The sequence below is a fragment of the Prionailurus viverrinus genome, chromosome B4 (genome assembly GCF_022837055.1).
Source record: "Prionailurus viverrinus isolate Anna chromosome B4, UM_Priviv_1.0, whole genome shotgun sequence".
NCBI lineage: Eukaryota > Metazoa > Chordata > Mammalia > Carnivora > Felidae > Prionailurus > Prionailurus viverrinus.
In genome coordinates, this window is record NC_062567.1 from 131501909 (window position 1) to 131523961 (window position 22053).

The 22053-nt window shown below is 37.5% G+C and overlaps 1 protein-coding gene across 8 annotated transcripts in view; it reads left to right on the forward strand.

Annotated features, from left to right (window-relative positions):
- Positions 1 to 22053, forward strand: part of XPNPEP3 (X-prolyl aminopeptidase 3) — a 95790-nt gene that overhangs the window by 8006 nt on the left and 65731 nt on the right. For 6 of the 8 annotated variants that reach the window (XR_007153740.1, XR_007153737.1, XR_007153738.1 and 3 more), the window contains exons 2-3: positions 7898 to 8014; positions 20516 to 20923. Coding sequence is in view for 3 of the 8 variants with exons in the window: in XM_047865074.1 (XP_047721030.1) it covers positions 7898 to 8014; positions 20516 to 20923 (525 nt within the window). In the remaining 5 variants the exon portion in view is untranslated. Of the gene's footprint in view, positions 1 to 7897; positions 8015 to 8906; positions 9055 to 20515; positions 20924 to 22053 lie in introns of those variants that run through there. The other 2 variants (XM_047865075.1, XM_047865076.1) reach the window with 2 other exon arrangements.

A 22053-nucleotide genomic window follows, 5' to 3' on the forward strand; every position in this document is an offset into this window, starting at 1 on the left:
ATTTTTAGGTCAAACACCTAAAGTGTTTACACAGTTTACACAAATGGCTTAACACAGTCTCTCATGTAATTGTAACAGCATTCCAGAAAGTAAATATTTTGTGCCCATAGGAAACCTGAGGTTCTTCAAATACATTTGTCTAAGGCTATCTAGCTTATTAGTGAAAAATATGATATTTGAACTTGAATCTGATTCCAAATTTTACTCTTTCTACTCTTCTGCATTTTTTGGACAAGGGTTTAGGAATTTAGGTTCTAGACATTCTACAAATATGTATTGAGAACCTGTGACACAGAGAGGAGTTAGGAAATAGAAAATTCTGCTCTCAAGGAGTTTATACAATTGAAAAAAACATTCAAAAACTAACTTCAATAGAGTGTGAAGGTATAAAACAAGGATTTGCTTCTAATTATTCCCCCTCCCTTATCTATTGGCCCTTCCAGCTGCTATGCCACTTTCTCTCATTCCTTTACAGTAAAACTTGTCAAAATTATCCTCTCTGCTTGATGTTTCTGCTTTCTTCCATCCTGTTCTTTGTTGGCACACTCCAATCTGGCGTCTGCTTCCCCCCCCATCTCATTAAGTTATAATTTACATATAACATGTTTAAGGTGTACAATATAATGATTTGATGTATGTATATATAGTGAAATGATTACCAAAATAAGTTTAGTTATCACCCATGACTTCACATAGTTACAATTTTTCTCTTGTGATAAGACCTTTTTTAAGTAAATTCTGCCCAACGTGGGGCTTGAACTCACAACCCCGAGATCAAGAGACTCATGCTCTACTGATTGAACCAGCCAGGTACCCTATTTTTCTTGTGATAAGAACTTTGAAGCTCTATGTTTTTAGCAATTTTCAAATACACAATGCAGAATTGTTAAGGATAGCCACTATGCTGTAGATTACATCCCCAGAACTTATTATCTTATAATTGGAAGTTTATACCTTTTGACCACCTTTACCCATTTTGGCTTCTATCTTTCATACTTTACTAACATTGTTCAGGTCACCTTGGTGGCTCAGTCAGTTGAGCAACTGACTCTTGATTTCAGCCCTTGCAGTTTATGAGATCCAGCTCCACTTCAGGCTGGGCTCTGGGCTGACAGTGCAGAGCTTGCTTGTGATCCTCTCTCTGCTCCTCCCCTGCTCATGCTCTCTCTCTCTCTCACTCTCTCTCTCTCTCTCTGAAAATAAACGTTTAAAAAATAAATAAGGGGCACCTGGGTGGTTCAGTCAGTTAAGCATCTGACTGCAGCTCAGGTCATGATCTCACGGTTCACAAGTTTGAGCCCTGTATCAGGCTCTGTGTTGACAGCTCGGAGCCTGAAGCCTGTTTTGGATTCTAGGTCTTCCCTTCTCTCTGCCCCTCCCCCACCCATGCTCGCGCGCTCTCTCTCTCTCTCTCTCTCTCTCTCTCTCTACAATATTAGAAAAAAAAATTTTTAAGATGAATAAATAAAACTGTATTTGTCAGGTTCTGCATTGAATTCTGTGCTGCCAAATCCAGTGGTTGTCCTCACACAGGTGAGCACTTCCTCTATTAAATTATTAAATACTTGTTTAACTTCCTAAAAACCATTTTCCTCTGGTTTGCTTCCTTTTCTCCTGTGCTTTTCCTTCTCACGATATAATGGTAACTAAACTTGACCTACACAGTTCTGTGTAGGTAATATCCAGTCCCAGGGCTTTAGATACCATCTGTGTGCTTATAACATCTTAATTCACGTATCTAGCCTGTTGGTTTCCCCTGAACCTCAGATTGCCTATTTGAACTCTCATTTGGAATATCCAATAATTATCTCAGTCTTTGCCATTTCGTTTAATGGTACAAACATCTATCCTGTTATTCAGGCCAAAAAACCCAGGAATCGTCTTAATTTCTTTTTTCTTCACTCCCTGCATCTAATCAAAAGGCAGACTTCTTGACTTGTGGTCTTCAAAATATATGCCAGTCTAATCACTGGGGAAATAAAGTCAAAGAACAAATGATTCCTGCCCTTCCAAAAGTTTATAATAGACTGGCAAACTAATTAGCAATTAAGTGCAGTATAGTAGGTATTAACAATAGTAACAGAAGTAAACATGGGAACATTGAGGAGGGGCATTTACATCAGAATCAATAAGGATAGGGAATTAGACTTCTTAGGGTAAGTGATGTATGAGCTAATTTTTGAGCTCATGGAAGCAGGCAAAAGCCATTGTTAAGAGAACTGTATTTTTGAAGGCAAGTACTGTTACAGTACAGACTAATTAGCTGGGGCTCCTCCTGTGTGGCTGTACTAATGTTCTTTTGAGGATTATTAGGCCAGAGGAATAGACAGGGGCCAGATCATGAAGGGTGCTAAGCTAGGGGTTGAAGTGTATTCTGAAAGATAGAAAATTCTAGGCATATACTGTTAGCGTAGGAAGCTGGAAAGTTAAGGACAGATCCTGAATTTAAACAGGAATTAGTTGGGGCGCCTGGGTGGCGCAGTCGGTTAAGCGTCCGACTTCAGCCAGGTCACGATCTCGCGGTCCGTGAGTTTGAGCCCCGCGTCGGGCTCTGGGCTGATGGCTCGGAGCCTGGAGCCTGTTTCCGATTCTGTGTCTCCCTCTCTCTCTGCCCCTCCCCCGTTCATGCTCTGTCTCTCTCTGTCCCAAAAATAAAATAAAAAACGTTGAAAAAAATTAAAAAAAAATTTATTAAAAAAAAAATAAACAGGAATTAGTTGACAGTACTTTTGAGGACATCAAGGCAAAGGACTAGAGGGATCACTTTGGAAATAGTATAGCTATAGAAGATGAGTTACAGAAGAAAGACAAGATCCAAGAAAGGCAGACCAGGTAAGAGACATAGTGTCCAGGTGAATTGAGGAGGGTCTATACTAAGGAAGTGTCCCTACTTTGGATCAGATTGGATTTTAGAAATAGGACTCGACATACCAGTTTTGCTACTATGTGATACTGAGCAAAAAAATCCTGTTTACTTAAATGTAGGTAAAGGTATTGTTTATTTGCATTTGTTAGACTTAAGCTTCCTATGCCAGGAAGTGGTCCAAAATAGATGGATTGATATTCTAGTATTATTTCATTTGAACATAAAAAAAGAGAATTGAGGGGCACCTGGGTGGTATGGTCGGTTAAGCGTCCAACTTTGTCTCAGGTCGCCATCTCCTGGTCTGTGGATCTGAGCCCTGTGTCGGGTTCTGTGCTGACAGCTCAGAGCCTGGAACCAGCTTTGGATTCTGTGTCTCCCTCTCTCTCTGCCCTTCCCCCACTCATGCTCTGTCTCTGTCTCTCTCTCAAAAACAAACATTAAAAAAATTAAAAAGACAATTGGTTAACATTTTACATCCAATTATTTTACTGCCAAAATGGTAGTGTAGACAATGTAGTCTAATGGTTATGGCTCTATAAATAGATGGTTCAAATCCTAGCTCTGTCTCAGTAATTCTTCATCTTGGGCCAGTTTCTTAACTTTTCTGTGTATCTTTTTTTCCTCATCTTTAAATAGGCAGTGCTGTAATAACATCTGCCTCAAGCATACATGCTATTATTTGTTTAAAGAGAATATAGATGTGGTTTCAACAAAAATAAGTGATTTCAACAAAAAAGTGATATTACTGGCTGTTTCAAGGAAGGGAGACAGGTTAACTTGGGGACAGGTGTGAGAGGAAGGCTTTTCCCTATCAATTTACTACATCTTTTGAACTTTGATCCATATGAACATGTTACCAGCTCAAAAATAAGTTAAAAGTTTGGAATAGTAGTTACATTACACAGCTGTAAGGATTAAATAAGTGAATACATGCAGAGTCCTTAGAATACTTTCTGGAATATAATAATAGTAATGTTAGCTGTCATCAAGATCATTATTATTAGCAATGACGCTGGGATTTGAAAGTATTAAATACACTATGCCTCTATTTGTTGTAATCAGGAAAAATGGAGTGGAACCCTATAATGAACTTTGATTAATAAGCTCCTATAATGGAGCTTTGATTAGGACAAGAGTTTGTTTACAGGTGAAAAAAGCTCAGGTAGTTCTGCTAAACTCCTAATTGTATTCCTCTTCTTCATAACACTCCATCCCAGTCACTGTACCAACATGTTCGTGCACATGGACAGCCCATTATCTTCTCTTCCCTGTTAAAGAAGAGAAACACTTCTCTACTTTCTCTCTACTTTCAAGAAACACAACTGTCAAGCGTCAAATAACTAAAAGGTAAAGTGGGCCAAAGGCCGCTATGCATAGGGAAAGGTCATTTCTGCAAGTAACACTGTAGGGAACCTGATGATTGGATGAGGCGGAAGTTGGTCTCAGGATCCCCTTCTGCTCTTAACATTATTGAGCATCCTCACATCCCTCCTCCTCCTGAACTGGAGCCGCCGTCAGTACAGAGATACAGTCTTTTAGTGCAGTGTTTTCCAGTGACAAGTTGTAATCTTAGTGGGTCATCGTATTGGTTTCCTGAGGCTGCCATAACAAATTACCACAAACATGGTGGCTTAAAATAATAGAATTCTCTCACAGATTTGGAGGCCAGAGGTCTGAAATTAAGTGGCAGTGGGGCTGTATTCCTTCCAAGAGCTCTAGGAAAGAATCTGTTCTTTACCTTTCCAGCTTCTGGTGGCTGTAGGTGTTCTTTGGCTTGTGGCCACATCACTCCAATCTCAGCTTCCACATGCCTGCATTACTTCTTCTTTTCTCTTGCCTATCTCAAATCTCTCTCTCTGCATTCCTCTTATAAGAGGACTTGCCATTGAATTTAGGACCTACCCAGATGATCCAGGATGATGTCCCCATTTCAAGATCCTTAATTACATCTGCAAGACCCCTTCTTTAAATAAATTAGCAGTCACAGGTTCTAGGGATTAAGATGTGGACATATCAGGGCGCCTGCATGGCTCAGTCAGTTAAGCGATCAACCCTTGATTTCCGCTCAAGTTGTGATCTCACAGTTCATGAGTTTGAACCCCAGATCGGGCTTCATACTGTCAGATGCCATCAGCACGGAGCCTGCTTGGGATTCTCTCTCTCCCTCTCTCTCTCTGCCCCTCCCCGGCTCACACTCTCACTCTCAAAATGAATAAACAACAACAACAAAAAAGGATGTGGACATATCTTTTGGGAGCCACCATTCAAGACATTGCAGTAATAAAATCATGTTAGTGCATTGAGAAATTTTTTAATGAAATAAGACAGAAAAGTATCAATAGTATAGTATTTAGTGAAATTTTTATGTAGATCATATTTATATGTGTAGACTAGGTTACCACGTAAAATATGTTTCTTACTGGGAGTCTTGGTTTCACAAGTTTGAAAGCCACTACCTAATATTACTGCATTATTTCACAGGTAAAGAAGTGGTGCAAAGGAATTTATGTAACATGCTGAGATCACATAGATCATAGAACTGGCATTTTTTTCCTACTATACCACGCTGCCTTTAACTCTGTCTTGGATTGCCTTTCAGATGATGGTGTACTTCCTTCATTTTTCTCTATGCTTAACTCATCTTTTCTTGTTCCTTTTATTTTATTATGAAAAGTTTCAAACCTATACAAGTAGATAGAGTATATATAATGGACTCCCATGTACCCATCACCCAGCTTCAACAATTATCACCTTGTGGCTTCTTTCATCCAAATCCCCGTTCATCCTCTCCCCAATCCACCCCACCCCCATGTTATTTTGAGATAAATTCCAGGTCATATCACTTCATCTATAAAGATTTCAGTTTATATCTCTAAAAGTATGTGGTTTTAACATAAGCACAGCACTATTATCACACCTTAAAGAAGTAAACATTACTTCTGTAATCCTATTAAATATGCAATTGTCCAAATTTCCAATTTTTTCGTAATTATAGTAAATAGTATGAGTGGATACTTGATAGACAATTTGTTGCTTGAATCAGGATCCATATAAGGCTCACATAATACAGTTGGTTGATCAATTTTTTTAAGGTTTTGTTAATCTACGGATTCCTCCTTCCATCTCTTACCGTCCCTACCTGCCATAAAATTTATGTGCAAGAAACGGAGTTCTTTGTCCTGTAGTATTTCCCACATCTGGATTTTGTTGATTACATCCCTATATTGTCCTCTAGCAAGTTCCTCTGTCCTCTGTATTTTTGTAAATTGCTTGCCTCATCTTTATTAAGCTTTCAATTTATATAGACTGGACATATTCCCTAATATGTATTCTGTACATTTTCTAAACAGATTCCAGGAAATACTTGTTTTGTCCTTTTTCTTATTTTTTCACTATTTTTAACTGTTTTTTCATACTGCCCAGAAACTTTTGCCATTTTCTGTATTTTTAATCATCCAAAAAGCTATAATTTTTTTCAGTAATCCTCTGAAAATTTAATTCAGAGTTAACATTTAATATTCTTAACTCATCAAATATATACACCCCATTCATTCACACTACATAGTCCCTACAAAAACCTTTAACTTGATCCAGACATCACATTCTACCATTGTAGCGATTGTAGGTTCACAAGGAGATTTTACAGTACTGATTCTGTTTTTGGGATGAGCAGAGAACACCTACTGAGCAGCAGGATGGAGGGATAAGAACAAAGATTTCAAAGTTTAATAAATTTAGGCTTGAATCCTAGCTTCCTCATTACTAACTGTAACATTGCACAAATTACTTCTCTGAGCCTGATTCCTTTTTTGTAAAAAAGCAATGTTGATGGCAGTTAAAATCCTAATTCCTTAATTTGGTGTACAAAGCTTTCAATGGTCTGATCCTTACCTTTCTAATCTTTTCTTCCTCCATCAACACTGACCTGAAACTCTCTTCCCCCTACACACACACACACATACACACATGCATGTATGTACGCACATACACAGTGCCTTCTATGACTTCCCTTTTGTAATCTCATTTATGATACCTTCAACACCCCTCTTTCTCTTTCACTTGGCTTATTCCTTTTTTTTTTTTTTTTAAGATTTTATTTTTAAGTAATCTCTACACCCAACTTGGGGCTCTTACTAAAACCCCGAAATCAAGTTGCATGCTCTACCCACTGAACCAGCCAGATGCCCTTGACTAATTCTTATTCAGAGCAGGCATCCCCTACCTCTAGAGTCCCACACCAACACCCCTTTGTGTGCGTCTCTGTGTTCCTCAGAGCACTGTATCTGTATCTATATCATATTGCACCCATCCCACAGTATTGTTTCAGTCTTTGTGCTCTCAAAAAACCTTGTGAATGAATCCACCATGGTGTTCACCATGTAGTGCTTGAATGTTTTGTCTCACCTCCACTAGACTGTGTATTCTTTAAAGACCAGAGCATATAGTCCTCATTCTTTTGTCTTCTTCTAGCATGTGTTCCAGTCACATGCTTAATCTTACTGAATGAATGCTAATAGTGTCTGTTGTATACTATGATAAAGCATTTTTATACCTTATTTTATGTACCTCTAACATTCCAAGATTCAATGAGATATCATGTTTTTTTGTACTTCATATATTCTCAGTAAAAATGTTAACTCTCTTTTTCTGAATTTTAGGATACAGCTTTTTCTGAATTTTAGGACACAGTATTTCTGTGAAATACTTCCTAACCCCTTCCTTGCTTTTGTTTGTTGCCTTCCTTCTGTTCCCATAGTTCCTTATTCATACCATAGTCCTATTCTGTATATATGTACCTCTATTATACTATAGTAGACTGAAGTCACTAAGGGTAAAAATGATCTCATTTCTGTTTTCCCAGGGCCCAAGACAGGCTCTGACTGGCACAGAGGGAGGGCCATATAAATATTGAAGGAGATACTAATTTGCATTTTTCTAGAGCATCCAACTGCTAGAGATCGATAAATGTATATACACTGTGAGGACTTTCTTGATTATTGTTCCATTCTACTCTCTTTATTTTTCCTTCAGGATTCATGTCATGTTCTCAGCGAAGGTACTCCCTCCAGCCCATCCCAGAGAGGAGAATTCCAAACCGATACTTAGGCCAGCCCAGCCCCTTCACACACCCACACCTCCTTAGGCCAGGTAAGCCCTTTTAACCATAAATCTCTCTCTTTAGATGCTTTATTTAGAACTGTGCTGTCCAATAGATTTTTTTTTTTTTGCAGCAGTGTAAATGTTCTAGGTCTATGCTGCCCAATACAGTAACCACTAGCCACAAGTGGCTATTATATACTTATAATGGTGCTAGTGCAACTGAGAAACTAAATTTTTTATTTTATTTTTATTTTTATTCACTTAATTTTAAACTTAAAAAGGTATGTGTGGTTGTTGGTCCGGTGTTGACATTGCTATCTAGAGCAATAAATATAAGTCTTACAATTCAGAATTATCCTTGAAAAGTATATAAACCATAATGTTTTAAAAGTTATATTACTTTCTAAGACAGTTGCTAGAACTGTATTCAAATGATTGATTCCTTGTGAACTGCTGTGTTAAAGACATTTGAGAAAACATGTTTTTCTTGAGTGCCCCGTGGGCTCAGTTGGTGGCGAGTGCAACTCTTGATCTTGGAGTCGTGAGTTCAAGCCCCACATCGGGCTTGGAGCCTACTTAGAGAAATGAAAGAAAGAAAACGTGTTTTTCTTCAAAGTACTAAATGTTCATTTCCTTTTGGTTAACAAAAATATTGCTGTATAGGTTACACTAGATTTCCAGATTTGACTTTCACAGCTTTGGGAGGTGATAATAGTGACAAAAAGGCAGTTAAGGGATGAACTGTGGTGAATGAAAATCATCACAAAGAGGTAAGTAGGGTAAAACCAAATGCTTTGTAGAAAAAGCAGTCAGGTTTTCAAGGGAAATTAATCATTGCTTCTGTCATGGGAAGGTAAGTCTGTATTTACTTTGTGAGCATATGTACTAAGAATCTCAATTGCCTTTAGAAATATGTTACTCTTCCACTGTCTCCACTCAGTGAATGATACCAGTGTGTCTCTCAGTGAGGGCTTCCTTTTGCTGATTCTTCATCAGACTGGAATTCCTGCTGGGAAATCGGCTGAGACTCAGGAAATGCAGCTCACCACTGAAACACACAAGAAATCAGAGTTTTTCAAAGCTGTAAGGTAAGCTTAATAGCAATCCAGTTAGTATTAACTTAAGTATTTCTCTAATCTGTCAACCTACCTGTAGCTTCAATTTTTTTAAAAGGAAATAGAATTGGCATTAAGTTTTACCAGCTTTGAAAATTACTGATTTCTCGTGGTGAGATATTTTTACATGGTGAGCTGCATTTTCTAGGCCTTGAAACTAGTAATTATATTGTCAAGATGATGGTCTCTGTGTCTTAAACAGTTGGCTATTGTATGTTATGTGCATGATAACTATATAAAAAATGATTATGAATAAAAATACATATACACATTCATACATATACATATGTTCTTTTCAGCTATGGAGGGAAAAGGGATGCCTGTCTTAATTTTTACTCTTCTGGACATAGGATTTTAGATATTGGGCTAAGAAGGAATAGAATTTTAACTTTTTTTTTAATGTTTATTTATTTTTGAGAGAGACAGAGACAGAACGTGAGTGGGTTAGGGGCAGAGAGAGAGGGAGACAAAGAATTCGAAGCAGACTCCAGGCTCTGAGCTGTCAGCACAGAGTCCGATGCGGGGCTCAAACCCACAAGCCATTAGATCATGACCTGAGCCGAAGTCGGACGCTCAACAGACTGAGCCACCCAGGTGCCCCAGAAGGATTAGAATTTTAAAACAGAATCATCAGGATTAAAGAAACCAGATATACAATTTCTGGAGGCAAAAACTATATAAGTATCCAAAATATTAATCATTTGTCTTTTTCCATGTAGATATGGAAGTGGTAAAATGGTTATGGAGTGGAGAAAGAGTAAATTATTAAGAAAAATTAAAAGGGATATAATACTTTTTTAAAAATTTCTTTCACAGAGCCAGTCTGTTAGTTTGGAGCGTGAAATTATATCCTCCGTTACTTGGTTTGCTTCTAAAAATTTCATGTTTAGCATAGCTATTTTCCTAGTACTTATAAGTACTTAAAACTTTTGGAAAACACCTCAGTCCCTTCTCTAATTATTACACAAGGTCTATATAGAAAAACTAGAGAATACAGATAAAAGTAATTTTTTTTAATTACTCAAAATCCCTCCACTCAGAAAACCGCTATTGAGATTTTGGTATATATATCTTTCTAGACTTATTTCTCATATAGGTGTGTGTGTGTGTGTGTGTGTGCATGTGTGTATGTATACACATGTGTACACATTCTATACCAATCAATTATTTCCTTAAAATAAATTCTTAGAAATGAAATTCCTGGGTTGGCTTTTTCTGAATGTTGGGGAGCTATTTCCTCTGGGTTTCTCCTGGCTATACCTACCTAAGTTTGCTGAAGCAAGAGTAACCTGGAAAATATTCAGCAGAATGGCTCAGAGATAAAGGAATTCTGTCCTAGTTATGCTACTACTGCTTGAGATAGAAATAAAAAATCAGATTTCCCCAAGTCCTGGTGATTTCTAAAACTTATTTCCTTAAAGAAATCAGCATTGTAGACGATTGATTGATTGAATGATTGATTTTTAAGTAATCTCTACTCCCAATGTGGGGCTCAAACTCACGACCCCAAGATCAAGAGTTGCATGCTCTACTGACTGAGCTAGCCAGGCACCCCCTCTCCCCCATTTCTTTTTTAACATTGCCATCCTGGTGCTAAGGACTGTGTCTGTAGAGCCAGAAAATGTCAATTCATCCACCTTGATCACTAAAATGCCCTCCACTTATCACCCAAGCCAGAAAAAATGATTCCATGAAGGAAGGCAAATGACACAGTTATGAACTGTGAATCTACTTTTTATAATATTTGTGTGAGAAAGTTCTCTGACATTGCCACAAGAATAACGCAGTCATTAGGATAGCAAGGTGTTCAACTCACATAAACACTGCAATTTATCAGAGAATAGGAAGAATTACTGCCAAATGAAGCATTATTTCCAAGAACATGTATTTCTAACATTGTTACATTCCTAGACACAATAATTTTGGATATGTAATACAGTTTGTAGCGCCTTAAGAAAGGGCTCTTATTTAGAGAGTTTGGCTTATCAGAATGACTTGTCTGACATATCCAGAACTGGTTATTGGTTTTCTTTCAACTATAACAGTGAACAGATCCATTGGGAAGTATTCAACTGTATGGCCCACAATTTGGGAAAATGCTTTTACCATTTACCTGATTGTCCCTTATCAACTATGATGGCTAAGACTATACAGTTATTATCAAGTATTTTGTTAAGTAATATTTAAAATGATGAAAAGAGTGGTTCTAGAGTGAGTGCTAGGTAATAATTCCTGAATCTTCTTCCCTTAGAAGCGTCCAAACCAATTAGGTATCCATCTTTCAGTCATGGTTTAGTTGTAGTTCTGCCTTGAGCAAGGGGTATGTTTTTGGTTTTTTTTTTTTTAAGTTTTGTTAAAATGGTTGACTTTAAAAGATCAAGATTTATTTTGGTGTGGTGAGATTTTTATACTATTTAAAAGATTAAAATATATGTTCAAGAAATGATGGAAATTAAAAATGGTCTGAATCTGCCTAGACCATTGAGTGAGTTTTTTCAAAATATAAATACATGCTAGGATCCCATAGACTTACTGAATCTCAAGGGAAGGGCTTAGGCCCTATGTTTTGAAGAGCTCCCTGGGTGTTTCTGATGCACACCACCTGCCTAATGGGCACTCATTAGATGGGTGCGTGAGATGCCTAAAGCCAGATCTTTGGCCACAGGCCATATTTTGAAGCGGAGTGTACCTTTACTTTTCTTATGTCCTCATCCCCAAACACTCAGTTCTTAAATTTATTCATATCTTTGAGAGAAAGAGGGACAGAGCGTGAGCAGGGGAGGGGCAGAGAGAGAGGGAGACACACAATCTGAAGCAGGCTCCAGGCTCTGAGCTGTCAGCATAGGGCCCGACGCAGGCCTTGAACCCATGAACCATGAGATCATGACCTGAGCCGAAGTTGGATGATTAACCAACTGAGCCACCCAGACGTCCAAATTTATTCATATATTTATCATCACCACCATCACACATTTACTGAATGATTACTTTGTATTTATGTAGCCATTTCAAAACACTGTTTATACGTTATACCTGATAAGCAGAATAGTAGTATACAAACATTTTATATTCTAGAGCTTCTAAATTTAAGTTCAGGGCCTACTTTTTCATAGATATTTTACCATGAAGTGTCCCTGTTTTTATAAAGTAACATATTTTCTTTTCTCACTTCCTGTGTACCTCTGGAATTTTAAAAATAACGATATATTCGTATTGATTATTCATTTTCCCTTTGTCTTCATCTTCTGAAGTAGAGTTTTTGTTTTTTTTTTTTACATCCAAGTTAGTTAGCATATAGTGCAATAATGGTTTCAGGAGTAGAATCCAGTGATTCATCCCCTACATATAACACCCAGTGCTCATCCCAACAAGTGTCCTCCTTAATGCCTCTTGCCCATTTAGCTCATCCCACCACCCAGAACCCCTCCAGCAACCCTCAGTTTGTTCTCTGTATTTAAGAGTCTCTTATGGTTTTTGTTCCCCTCCCTGTTTTTATATTATTTTTGCTTTCCTTCCTTTATGTTCATCTGTTTTGTATCTTAAATTCCTCATATGAATGAAATCTTTCCCTGACTGACTAATTTCACTTAGCATAATCTTCTGAAGTAGATTTTAATGCAAAATAAAGACCAGAGTATTTACATATATAAATTTACAGGTGAATAAACCTATATATTTAACCTATATGTATATGTTAATTACTCATTCCAAAGTACCATTATACAGATAGCTAGCTCATAGAAATTCCATAAACAGCCATCTAGTACAGAATTATAGAGTATTTCTGTTTTTTAATGCTGGGAGAAAAAAAATTTTGAATTATAATAATGTTCCTGCAGCTTAAATACTGGTACATTAAGAATAAATGACTTTTCTGTTTCTCTTTAACCTTTGTGCATATTTCTCATTCATATCGAGAAATTCTCTGAAGTAAAGATTAGCAAGAATCTGCCCTAGACAAGAATCAGGAATTTTCTAAAGAATTGAATAATAAAAAGCTTCTGAATCACTTGTGAATGATAAGACTCATTCTTTTTTTTTTTTTTAAGTTTTCATTTATTTATTTTGAGATAGAGCAGGTGAGGGGTAGAGAGAGAGGGAGAGAGAGAATCCCAAATAGGCTCCCATGAACTGAGAGATCATGACCTTAGCCAAGATCAAGAGTCGGACACTTAACCAACTCAGCCACCCCGGCTCCCGGAGACTCATTCTTAATTGTGTGAGAAAGCCAAAGACTTTCAGGGCTTCAATCTAAAAATTACTTTGATAGAGATAGTAGTTGTCCGTGTAAATTTTACTCTTCCAAGGTCCTACTTGGCTTTGGATTACCAGGATGACAACATCTTTAAGTGTAAATTCTTTATGGTAATAATTGTAACTAATATTTATATAGTGCTTACCGTTCTGAGTATTTTATTATTTAATCCTCCTGACAACTTTGAGAAGTAGTTGCTTTTATTATCTCCATTTGACAAATGAGAAAACTGAGTCATAAAGCAGTTTGGTAGCTCTCCCCAAGTCACTCAGTAAGTTGTTAAGCCAGGATTCCAGTTCATAAAACTCTGACTGTTGAGTCCACACTTAACCACAAAATAGTACAAAACATTTGTACCAAAGAATACTATCTGGAATTTCTGAAAAGTCTATCTTTATCATGATATTTTTAATAAGAATAAATTCAACTGAGGGAAGTCTTAGTCTAATAGGTATTTCAAGTTTAGAGAGTGGTATACTTTTTTTTAATGTGGTAAAATTTACATATAATGAATTGCACAGATCTTAGATATGCGCATCAGTGAGGTTTTTAAAAATTTTTTTTAGTGTGTGTTTATTTTTGAGAGACAGAGAAAGAGGCAGAGTGTGAGGGGGGGAGGGCCAGAGAGAGAGGGAGACACAGAATCTGAAGCAGGCTCCAGGCTCTGAGCTGTCACCACAGGGCCCGACTCAGCTCGAACCCATGGACTGCGAGATCATGACCTCATGAGCCGAGGTTGGATGCTTAACTGACTGTGCCATCCAGGTGCCCCACAATTCAGAAGATGATGTGGAGAACAAAGGCAAAAGAAAAAATTAAACTTCTTTACAACTTATAGTCCATTGATAAGTACATGAGAGAAGGCAGAGTGACCTTCCTTGAGGAGCTTGCCAGAATGTTAAATTTTTGCTAGAGGCAAAAGGCAACCTTAGCTTGACATTAGCCCAACCTCCAGGATCCTTTATCTCCACACCACCCCTCATCCCCGCCCTACAAGATGTGTTTTAGCAATCCTTCTCTAAGTCTATGGCCCACTGTTATACATCTGAAGGATCTCATGTCTGAGGTTTTACTAAACAGTAATAAATGACCTTTTCCTAATAGCCCCTCAAGGTCCTGGAAACCTTGCTTCAAAATTCCTTAGAGACTTACACTACCCCTAGCCCCCTCTCATCACAACCCCAGTGCAGCTCTTTCTGCCCATGGGTTCTGTCCCTGTGGTTTAATAAAACCACCCTTTTGCACTGAAGACATCTCAAGAATTCTTTCTTGACAGGTCACTCCCGGACCCCAACATTTCAGATCAGTAGGCCCCAATATAACCCACACACCCCAGTCAAGATATAGAACATTTTCATCACCCTAGAAAATTTTCTCACACCCCCTCTTGTCTGTTTCCACTTCCATCCTTAACCATTGCTCTGGTTTCTATCAACATGGATTGTTTTGCCTATTCTTGGAATCATACGGTACGTACCTTTTCTGTCTAGCTTGTGTTGCTCAATATACGCAAATAAAATCTAGGGTATTTTTTATTGTTTATTTGGTCATTTCATTTTTTCAGAGAGGTCTGTGTTTTACTTTAAAGAAAACATTACCTTTTTTTTTAACCCCCATTCTCCACCTACATAGAGATCATTTTATAAACTACTTTCTTGTAGACAATAAAAACTACCTAATATTAAACAATTCATTTTAAGGATGCAGTTTCAAAATCAGACCATGTTAAAATACTAGTTACTTTTAGGAAATAATTAAAATACATACCTAGATTGTAACAAACACCTGCATTTTCCCATCCATTTTCAGTCTTTATAAAACTTTCTTCTTAGGGGTTTCTGCTTGGCTGATTAAATATGAAGAATATTTTTCTTATTCTCGTGAGAAGTCCAATCCTAAATGTCCTGGAAGAGCTTTTCTTCTTGGCTGCAGAGTCTCTGAACTGATTGTAAGACTTTGCTATTTGCAGAGTCCAGATTACGACCTGTAGGCATTTGATTGGTAAATAAACTTGTTAGAATAGCCCCTCTATCCTTAATTGACTCAAGGTGATAAAGTACTAACTTTGTTCTTTGCTATGTTACAATTTGACAAAGTTACCAGAGTGTCTATTCAGACAGTTTTATCAGATGAAATTCAGGCCAGATTGACCATTACAATGGTTAATTCTATGATCAAAGGCCATAATAACTGCCAGGTTTACCTCTAGGGTTAAAGTTCATTGCTTTATTACCCCCCCTTTTTTTCCTCCTTCGAATGATAAGAAAAGATATCTTTTTTACTTGAATAATTTTCTGTCACAACCAAAGAGTTCTTTTTTACTTTGAGATTTCAGAAGTGTGGAAGCATTTAGTTAATGGTCACTCCATAGTGTTGATGATTTATAAACTTGGGAAAATGTAGCCCGTGTTTTAAATGTTTCTCATGTAGTCATTTGTATGAAATTGGATTCAGGAAGATGAATGCCTTGAAGGGAGTAAAAGATAGTTTTCCAATCCCGTTTTGATTTCCAAATAATTGTATCTTTTTTTAGAAGTTATTTTCGGGGCGCCTGGGTGGCGCAGTCGGTTAAGCGTCCGACTTCAGCCAGGTCACGATCTTGCGGTCTGTGAGTTCGAGCCCCGCGTCAGGCTCTGGGCTGATGGCTCGGAGCCTGGAGCCTGTTTCCGATTCTGTGTCTCCCTCTCTCTCTGCCCCTCCCCTGTTCATGCTCTGTCTCTCTCTGTCCCAAAAATAAATAAACGTTGAAAAAAAAAAAATTTAAAAAAAAAAAAAAAAAAAAGAAGTTATTTTCCAACATATTTATATATGTGCTTTGTTATTAATGAGAATGAGAGAGAACACATATATTAAGGTCGTTAAAATTGTGAATTTTCTTATTTTCCAAATTTAAAAAAACCCACAAAATGAATTGATTTTTAATTTAGTTTTATTACATGGACTGTAGCTGTGAAGAAACCAAAAGCAAAGCAAACCAAAAGGAAAGGGGAAAAGGAGAAGACAAAAGGAAAGGTCGGATGATCTATCAATTATAATCAGCCTCTGCTTTTATAAGAGTATCTACTGCTTGGGTAAACTGGGAAATTTCCAATGTTGGGTAACAGTGGCAGACTTAACATACGTAATTACCGGTCAGATAGTTCTGGCACAAAGGTCAGAATTCTGCCCAAAAGCCCTAGAGAACTCTTAGCCAGCTTAATCCAGGGGAAAAAGAAATGCACTATGAGGGGCACCTGGGTAACTTAGCTGGGTAAACATCAGACTCTTGATTTCAGCTCAGGTTGTGATGATCTCACAGTTTGTGAGTTTGAGTCCTGTGTTGGGCTCTGTGCTGTCAGCTTGGGATTCTCTTTCTTTGTCTCTCTCTCTCTCTCTCTCTCTCTCTCTCTCTCTCTCTCTCTCTCTCTCTCAAAATAAATAAACTTAAAAACAAAAAGAAAGAAAAGAAATGCCACGTGAGCTCTTCTAGGACTGACTCTGTTGCTTATCTTTTATTTCTTACCAACTTCATCAATAAAAGTGTACATTTTTTTCTGTTGTAAATGAATAAGAGTTAAATAAAAATTGATATTAATGGAATGCAAACAACAGAGTTGGCTGGAGAGATAAACTATACATAGGTAAAACAACTAGATGGTTCCAAGGTAATCATAAACAACTGAGTTACATGTACTGAACATGAGTACTAAAAAAATTCAGAGGTCTTTGATCCAGCAATGTCTGTCCTAGGACTATGATAGAACTAAAAGCACCAGGACATAGGGCATAAAAGTAGCAGGATATAAGTACAAAGATGGTTATTATTACAGCAAAAACTGAAAACAATATAAATGCCCACCAGTATGGAAATGGATCAACAAGTTTTGATATATCAACCCCAAAAATATTTATGGAGACGTCAAGCAGAATGAACTGAAGCTATGCAAGATGACTTGGTGGGAGGAATTTCTATAAGGTATCGCTGTGATAGAAAAAGCAAGATACAGAAGAATGTGTAGTATCCCATTTTTGTAAAATACTAGTGACCAAAAAACCCTAAATGCAAGTATATGAGTATCGAGAAAAATAGGAAAGGATATGTGCCACATTACCAACGTGGGTGAGGTATTGATGTGGGTAGAAGGGAAGGGGAGTGAAGAGTCAAACAGCAAAGGAAAAGGGGGAAAATATTTATTGAGAGTTCAGTATGATGTGATTACACTTATACACAACTATAGGATGTATATATATAAGAAAATGAAACAGTTAAATAATTCAGAGGGACAAATCAATGTGATCTAGGCTAATCAGGAAAGCCTTTTGAATGAGAGGAGTCTAAAAACAAACATGCATTGAGCCCAAAATCTTGGGAGTGGAATTGCTATGGAGGGAGAAGAAATTTTGGAAAAGGGACACATCATAAGCAAGGTACTAGGGAAAGAACAGATTAGAGCTATGTAAGACATAAGAAGGAATTAATTTCAGAATAATTGGAGAAATGATTTTAAAACGTTGGCCAAATCACCAAAGACCATATATTGTGTGATTTCATCATATTAAATCTCTACAAGAGACAAATCCATAAAGACAGAAAATAGATTACTGGTTGCCAAGGGCTGGGGGTGCAGATTGGGAGGAGATGGGGAGTGACTACTAATAGGCAAGGGTTTCTTTTGGGAGTGATGAAATACTCTAAAACTGACTTTTGGTTTTTGTTTTAATTTTTTAATGTTTATTTACTTTTGAGACAGAGGCAGAGCATGAACAGGGGAGGGTCAGAGAGAGGGAGACACAGAATCCGAAGCAGGCTCCAGGCTCTGAGCTGTCAGCACAGAGCCCGATGTGGGGCTCAAACTCACGGACCTGAGTGAGATCATGACCTGAGCCGAAGTCAGACGCTCAACCGACTGAGCCACCCAGGCGCCCCTCTAAAACTGATTTTTGTAATGTTTGCACAATTGTGTGAATATACCAAAAACCACTGATTTGTATACTTTAAGTGGGTAGATTGTATGGTATGTAAATAATATCTCAATAAAGCTGCTTTTTTTAAGTTAAATAAATAAATATAAAGATATTTATGTTTATAAATAAATATAAAGATAAATTGGAATCCTCTGGTAGAAAGCATTAAAATCTACTTGAGTTTGAATTTGATGTAATGGACAATAAAGAGCCATTGTAGGTCATGAGTATGGAATGGACTGTCCATGATTTCTCTCTTTTATTCTCTTTTTCTCTTTATTTGGAATTTTTATTATAAAAGTATATACTCATTGAAACAAAATTCAAGTAATATTAAAAAGCATGTTAAAAAGAAAATTTTAGTCTTAACTCAATCCCCATAGATTGGTACTATAAAAATTGAGATTCTTTACTAAATTTTTTCTCTCTCTTCTTTTTTTCTTTTTATTTTTTAACATAAATGGGATCATATTATCCATCTTGTTCTGTAATTTTTTCATACAGCAGTATTTCATGGCTATCTTTTCATATTTGCATATGAAGCCTCAATACTACAGGGAATAATAATAGTACTCCACATCATGGAATCAATGTAAAGATTAAACGAGTTGATAACTGTAAATAATTAGGATAGTACCGGACACATAAAAAGCATTCAGTAAGCATCAGGTGTTGTTTTACTATTATTAATGCTAAGTGTAGGCTAAAGGATACAGCTTTCATGAGTGTTTTCATAGTTCTTTTACTTTGGAACCTAAAGCAAGAGCAGGCATGATTTCCATTTCAGAAGGGAAGCATTCACCCAGTCACCACTGGGCTAGAAGCCAGACAGTCTGCTGGGTGCTAATATTGAGAACTAACACATAACATTTCATAACACAGGTTCTTAATACAAGTTTTGTGGGAGGGCTTAGGGGAATCAGATATTCTTGAAATTGTATGTCAAAAGCTTGTGTGTGCCTAGGTGCAGTAAACAGTGAATCCACAGCTTTTTAAAGATTCCCTAGGGAGTCTTCAATCCTTAAGAACCACGTGCTTTATCAAGTTTACTTCTCCTGACAGCCCTAAGGAGTAGATAATATTATTAAAGTTTTTTAAAAATACAAAGATGAGGGGCGCCTGGGTGGCGCAGTCGGTTAAGCGTCCGACTTCAGCCAGGTCACGATCTCGCGGTCCGGGAGTTCAAGTCCCGCGTCAGGCTCTGGGCTGATGGCTCAGAGCCTGGAGCCTGTTTCCGATTCTGTGTCTCCCTCTCTCTCTGCCCCTCCCCCGTTCATGCTCTGTCTCTCTCTGTCCCAAAAATAAATAAAAACGTTGAAAAAAAATTTTTTTTAAATACAAAGATGAGGGGCGCCTGGGTGGCTCAGTCGGTTAGGCGGCCGACTTCGGCTCAGGTCATGATCTCGCGGTCTGTGAGTTCGAGCCCCGCATCGGGCTCTGGGCTGATGGCTCAGAGCCTGGAGACTGTTTCGGATTCTGTGTCTCCCTCTCTCTGACCCTCCCCCGTTCATGCTCTGTCTCTGTCTCAAAAATAAATGTTAAAAAAAAAATACAAAGATGACCCCAATTGGAAAATACAAAGATTTTCTCTCAGGGAGGGAACCCTTAAGGAGATTATATGTACCCAGCTCTACTATTAATACAAAAAGACCTATTAGAAGGGTATTATTATGCTTTGGAAATTCAGAAGGAGATTGGCCTTATTATGTTAAAAATTATACATCATTTAACAAATAATTTACCAAGTGCCTGCTATATTCCAGTTGTTATTCTAGGCTCCAGGAATATAACACTGAACAAACAGACAAAAATCTATGTCCTCATGGAGTTTACATTCTTTCAGGAAAGTCATACACGGATAATGTGATCCTTCTCCTCGCCTTTCATGTTGATACTTCAAGTCAACCTTATTATATATGCCTAGCAATGCCTTCCACATGATAATGTTTAGTAAATATTTGATCAAATGAGTAAAAGAATGAAAGAGCTACAAGAGATATTAAGGGGTCATGATCCTGGTTTTCACGCAGGACCACGTTTGACTATCATTTCCAAAATTTTTACAATGGAATAGAAAATTTGGACCTGTGCCATCTCCTTCATTCCCCATGTGCTATGAATAGATTTGGCATAAATTGAAGAAATGAACTTGTGTGTTTCCATCTAATATTGTTACCTTAAAAGTACTTTGGCACTATATAAATGCAAAGCATCACTGTTATTTCTCATTTCTAGGAGAGGTGACGCCAGGACTATCTCAAGTGGAATATGCACTTCGCAGACACAAACTAATGTCTCTGATTCACAAGGAAACACAAGGGCAGAGTGGGACAGACCAGACGGTGGTTCTGCTGTCCAACCCTACATACTACATGAGCAATGATATCCCCTATACTTTCCACCAAGACAACAATTTCCTGTACCTGTGTGGATTCCAAGAGCCCGATAGCATTCTGGTGCTTCAGAGCCTCCCTGGCAAGCAGTTACCAGCACATAAGGCCATGCTTTTTGTACCTCGGAGAGACCCTAGTCGAGAACTTTGGGATGGCCCACGATCTGGCACTGATGGAGCAATAGCTTTAACAGGAGTGGATGAAGCCTATACACTAGAAGAATTTCAACATCTAGTACCAAAATTGAAAGGTAATAAATGGAACAGAGGTCAAATCACAGGCCAGATTTGGGATTAAGACCTTCCTTGCCTATTTAGATGAAGTTGTTAATTTTTCTTTCTCTTTTTTTAAAATTTATTTATTTTGAGAGAGTGAGTGCACAAGCGCAGGAGGGACAGAGAGAGAGAGAGAGAGAGAGAGAGAGAGAGAGAGAGAAAGAGAAAATCCCAAACGGGCTCCGTGCTATCAGCACAGAGCCGGACACAAGGCTCAAGGTCTCAGGAACTGTGAGATCATGACCTGAGCTGAGATCAAGAGCCAAACACTTAACCGACTGAGCCACCCAGGCGTCCCTAAAGTTCTTAATTTTCTAAAATGATGATCATGGCAGCATTTCCTTGAGCACCATGAAAGGAACATAAATCTTTTCCACAAGACTAAATATTTCATTTACGCATTTGCTAAGTCTTTGTTAAATTATTCATTCATAGAGACTGTGAACTGTCCTAGTTTGAAATCGCAGAGAGAATTTTCTTTTAAAGTGGAGGATGGGCATGGATCACTCTTCAAGATTACCAACCAATCCATCCACCTTTGACCACTACATATTACTTCTGCCAACTCTTCAGAAAGAAGCAGTATTCTCAAAGAATGATCAGTGCTTCACCAGTGTCACAATTACCTGGTGATACATACTAGAATTACAAAAGCATAATAGATAGCGGAAATGTAAAATTTTAGCCCCCCCCTTCCATATCTGTTAGATCAGAATCTGCCTTTTAACAAGATTCTCAGGAGATTCATACAGTACAGAGTTGAGTCCATGCCACTCAAAATAGTCACTTTTTCTACATTTCTTCTGGTAAAATTATAATCACTCATAACATTTTGAGATTCTTTTTCTGGAACTTTTTAGAATCTACACTACATTATAAACTGTCTTTAATGATTCTCGTAAATCTACGGCCTGGGAAGCATTTTATTTTTTGAAGTGTCCAAAAGTCACTTAGAGCCAAATTGGTAAATAACATAGATAGTCAAATTGTAAAGTACTAATTTTAGACAAAATAATATATGGCTGTAAAATTAAAGTCTAATTTTAGGTAAAATAATATATGGTGTAAAATTAAAGTCTAATTTTCTAATGTTTAATTTTCTAAA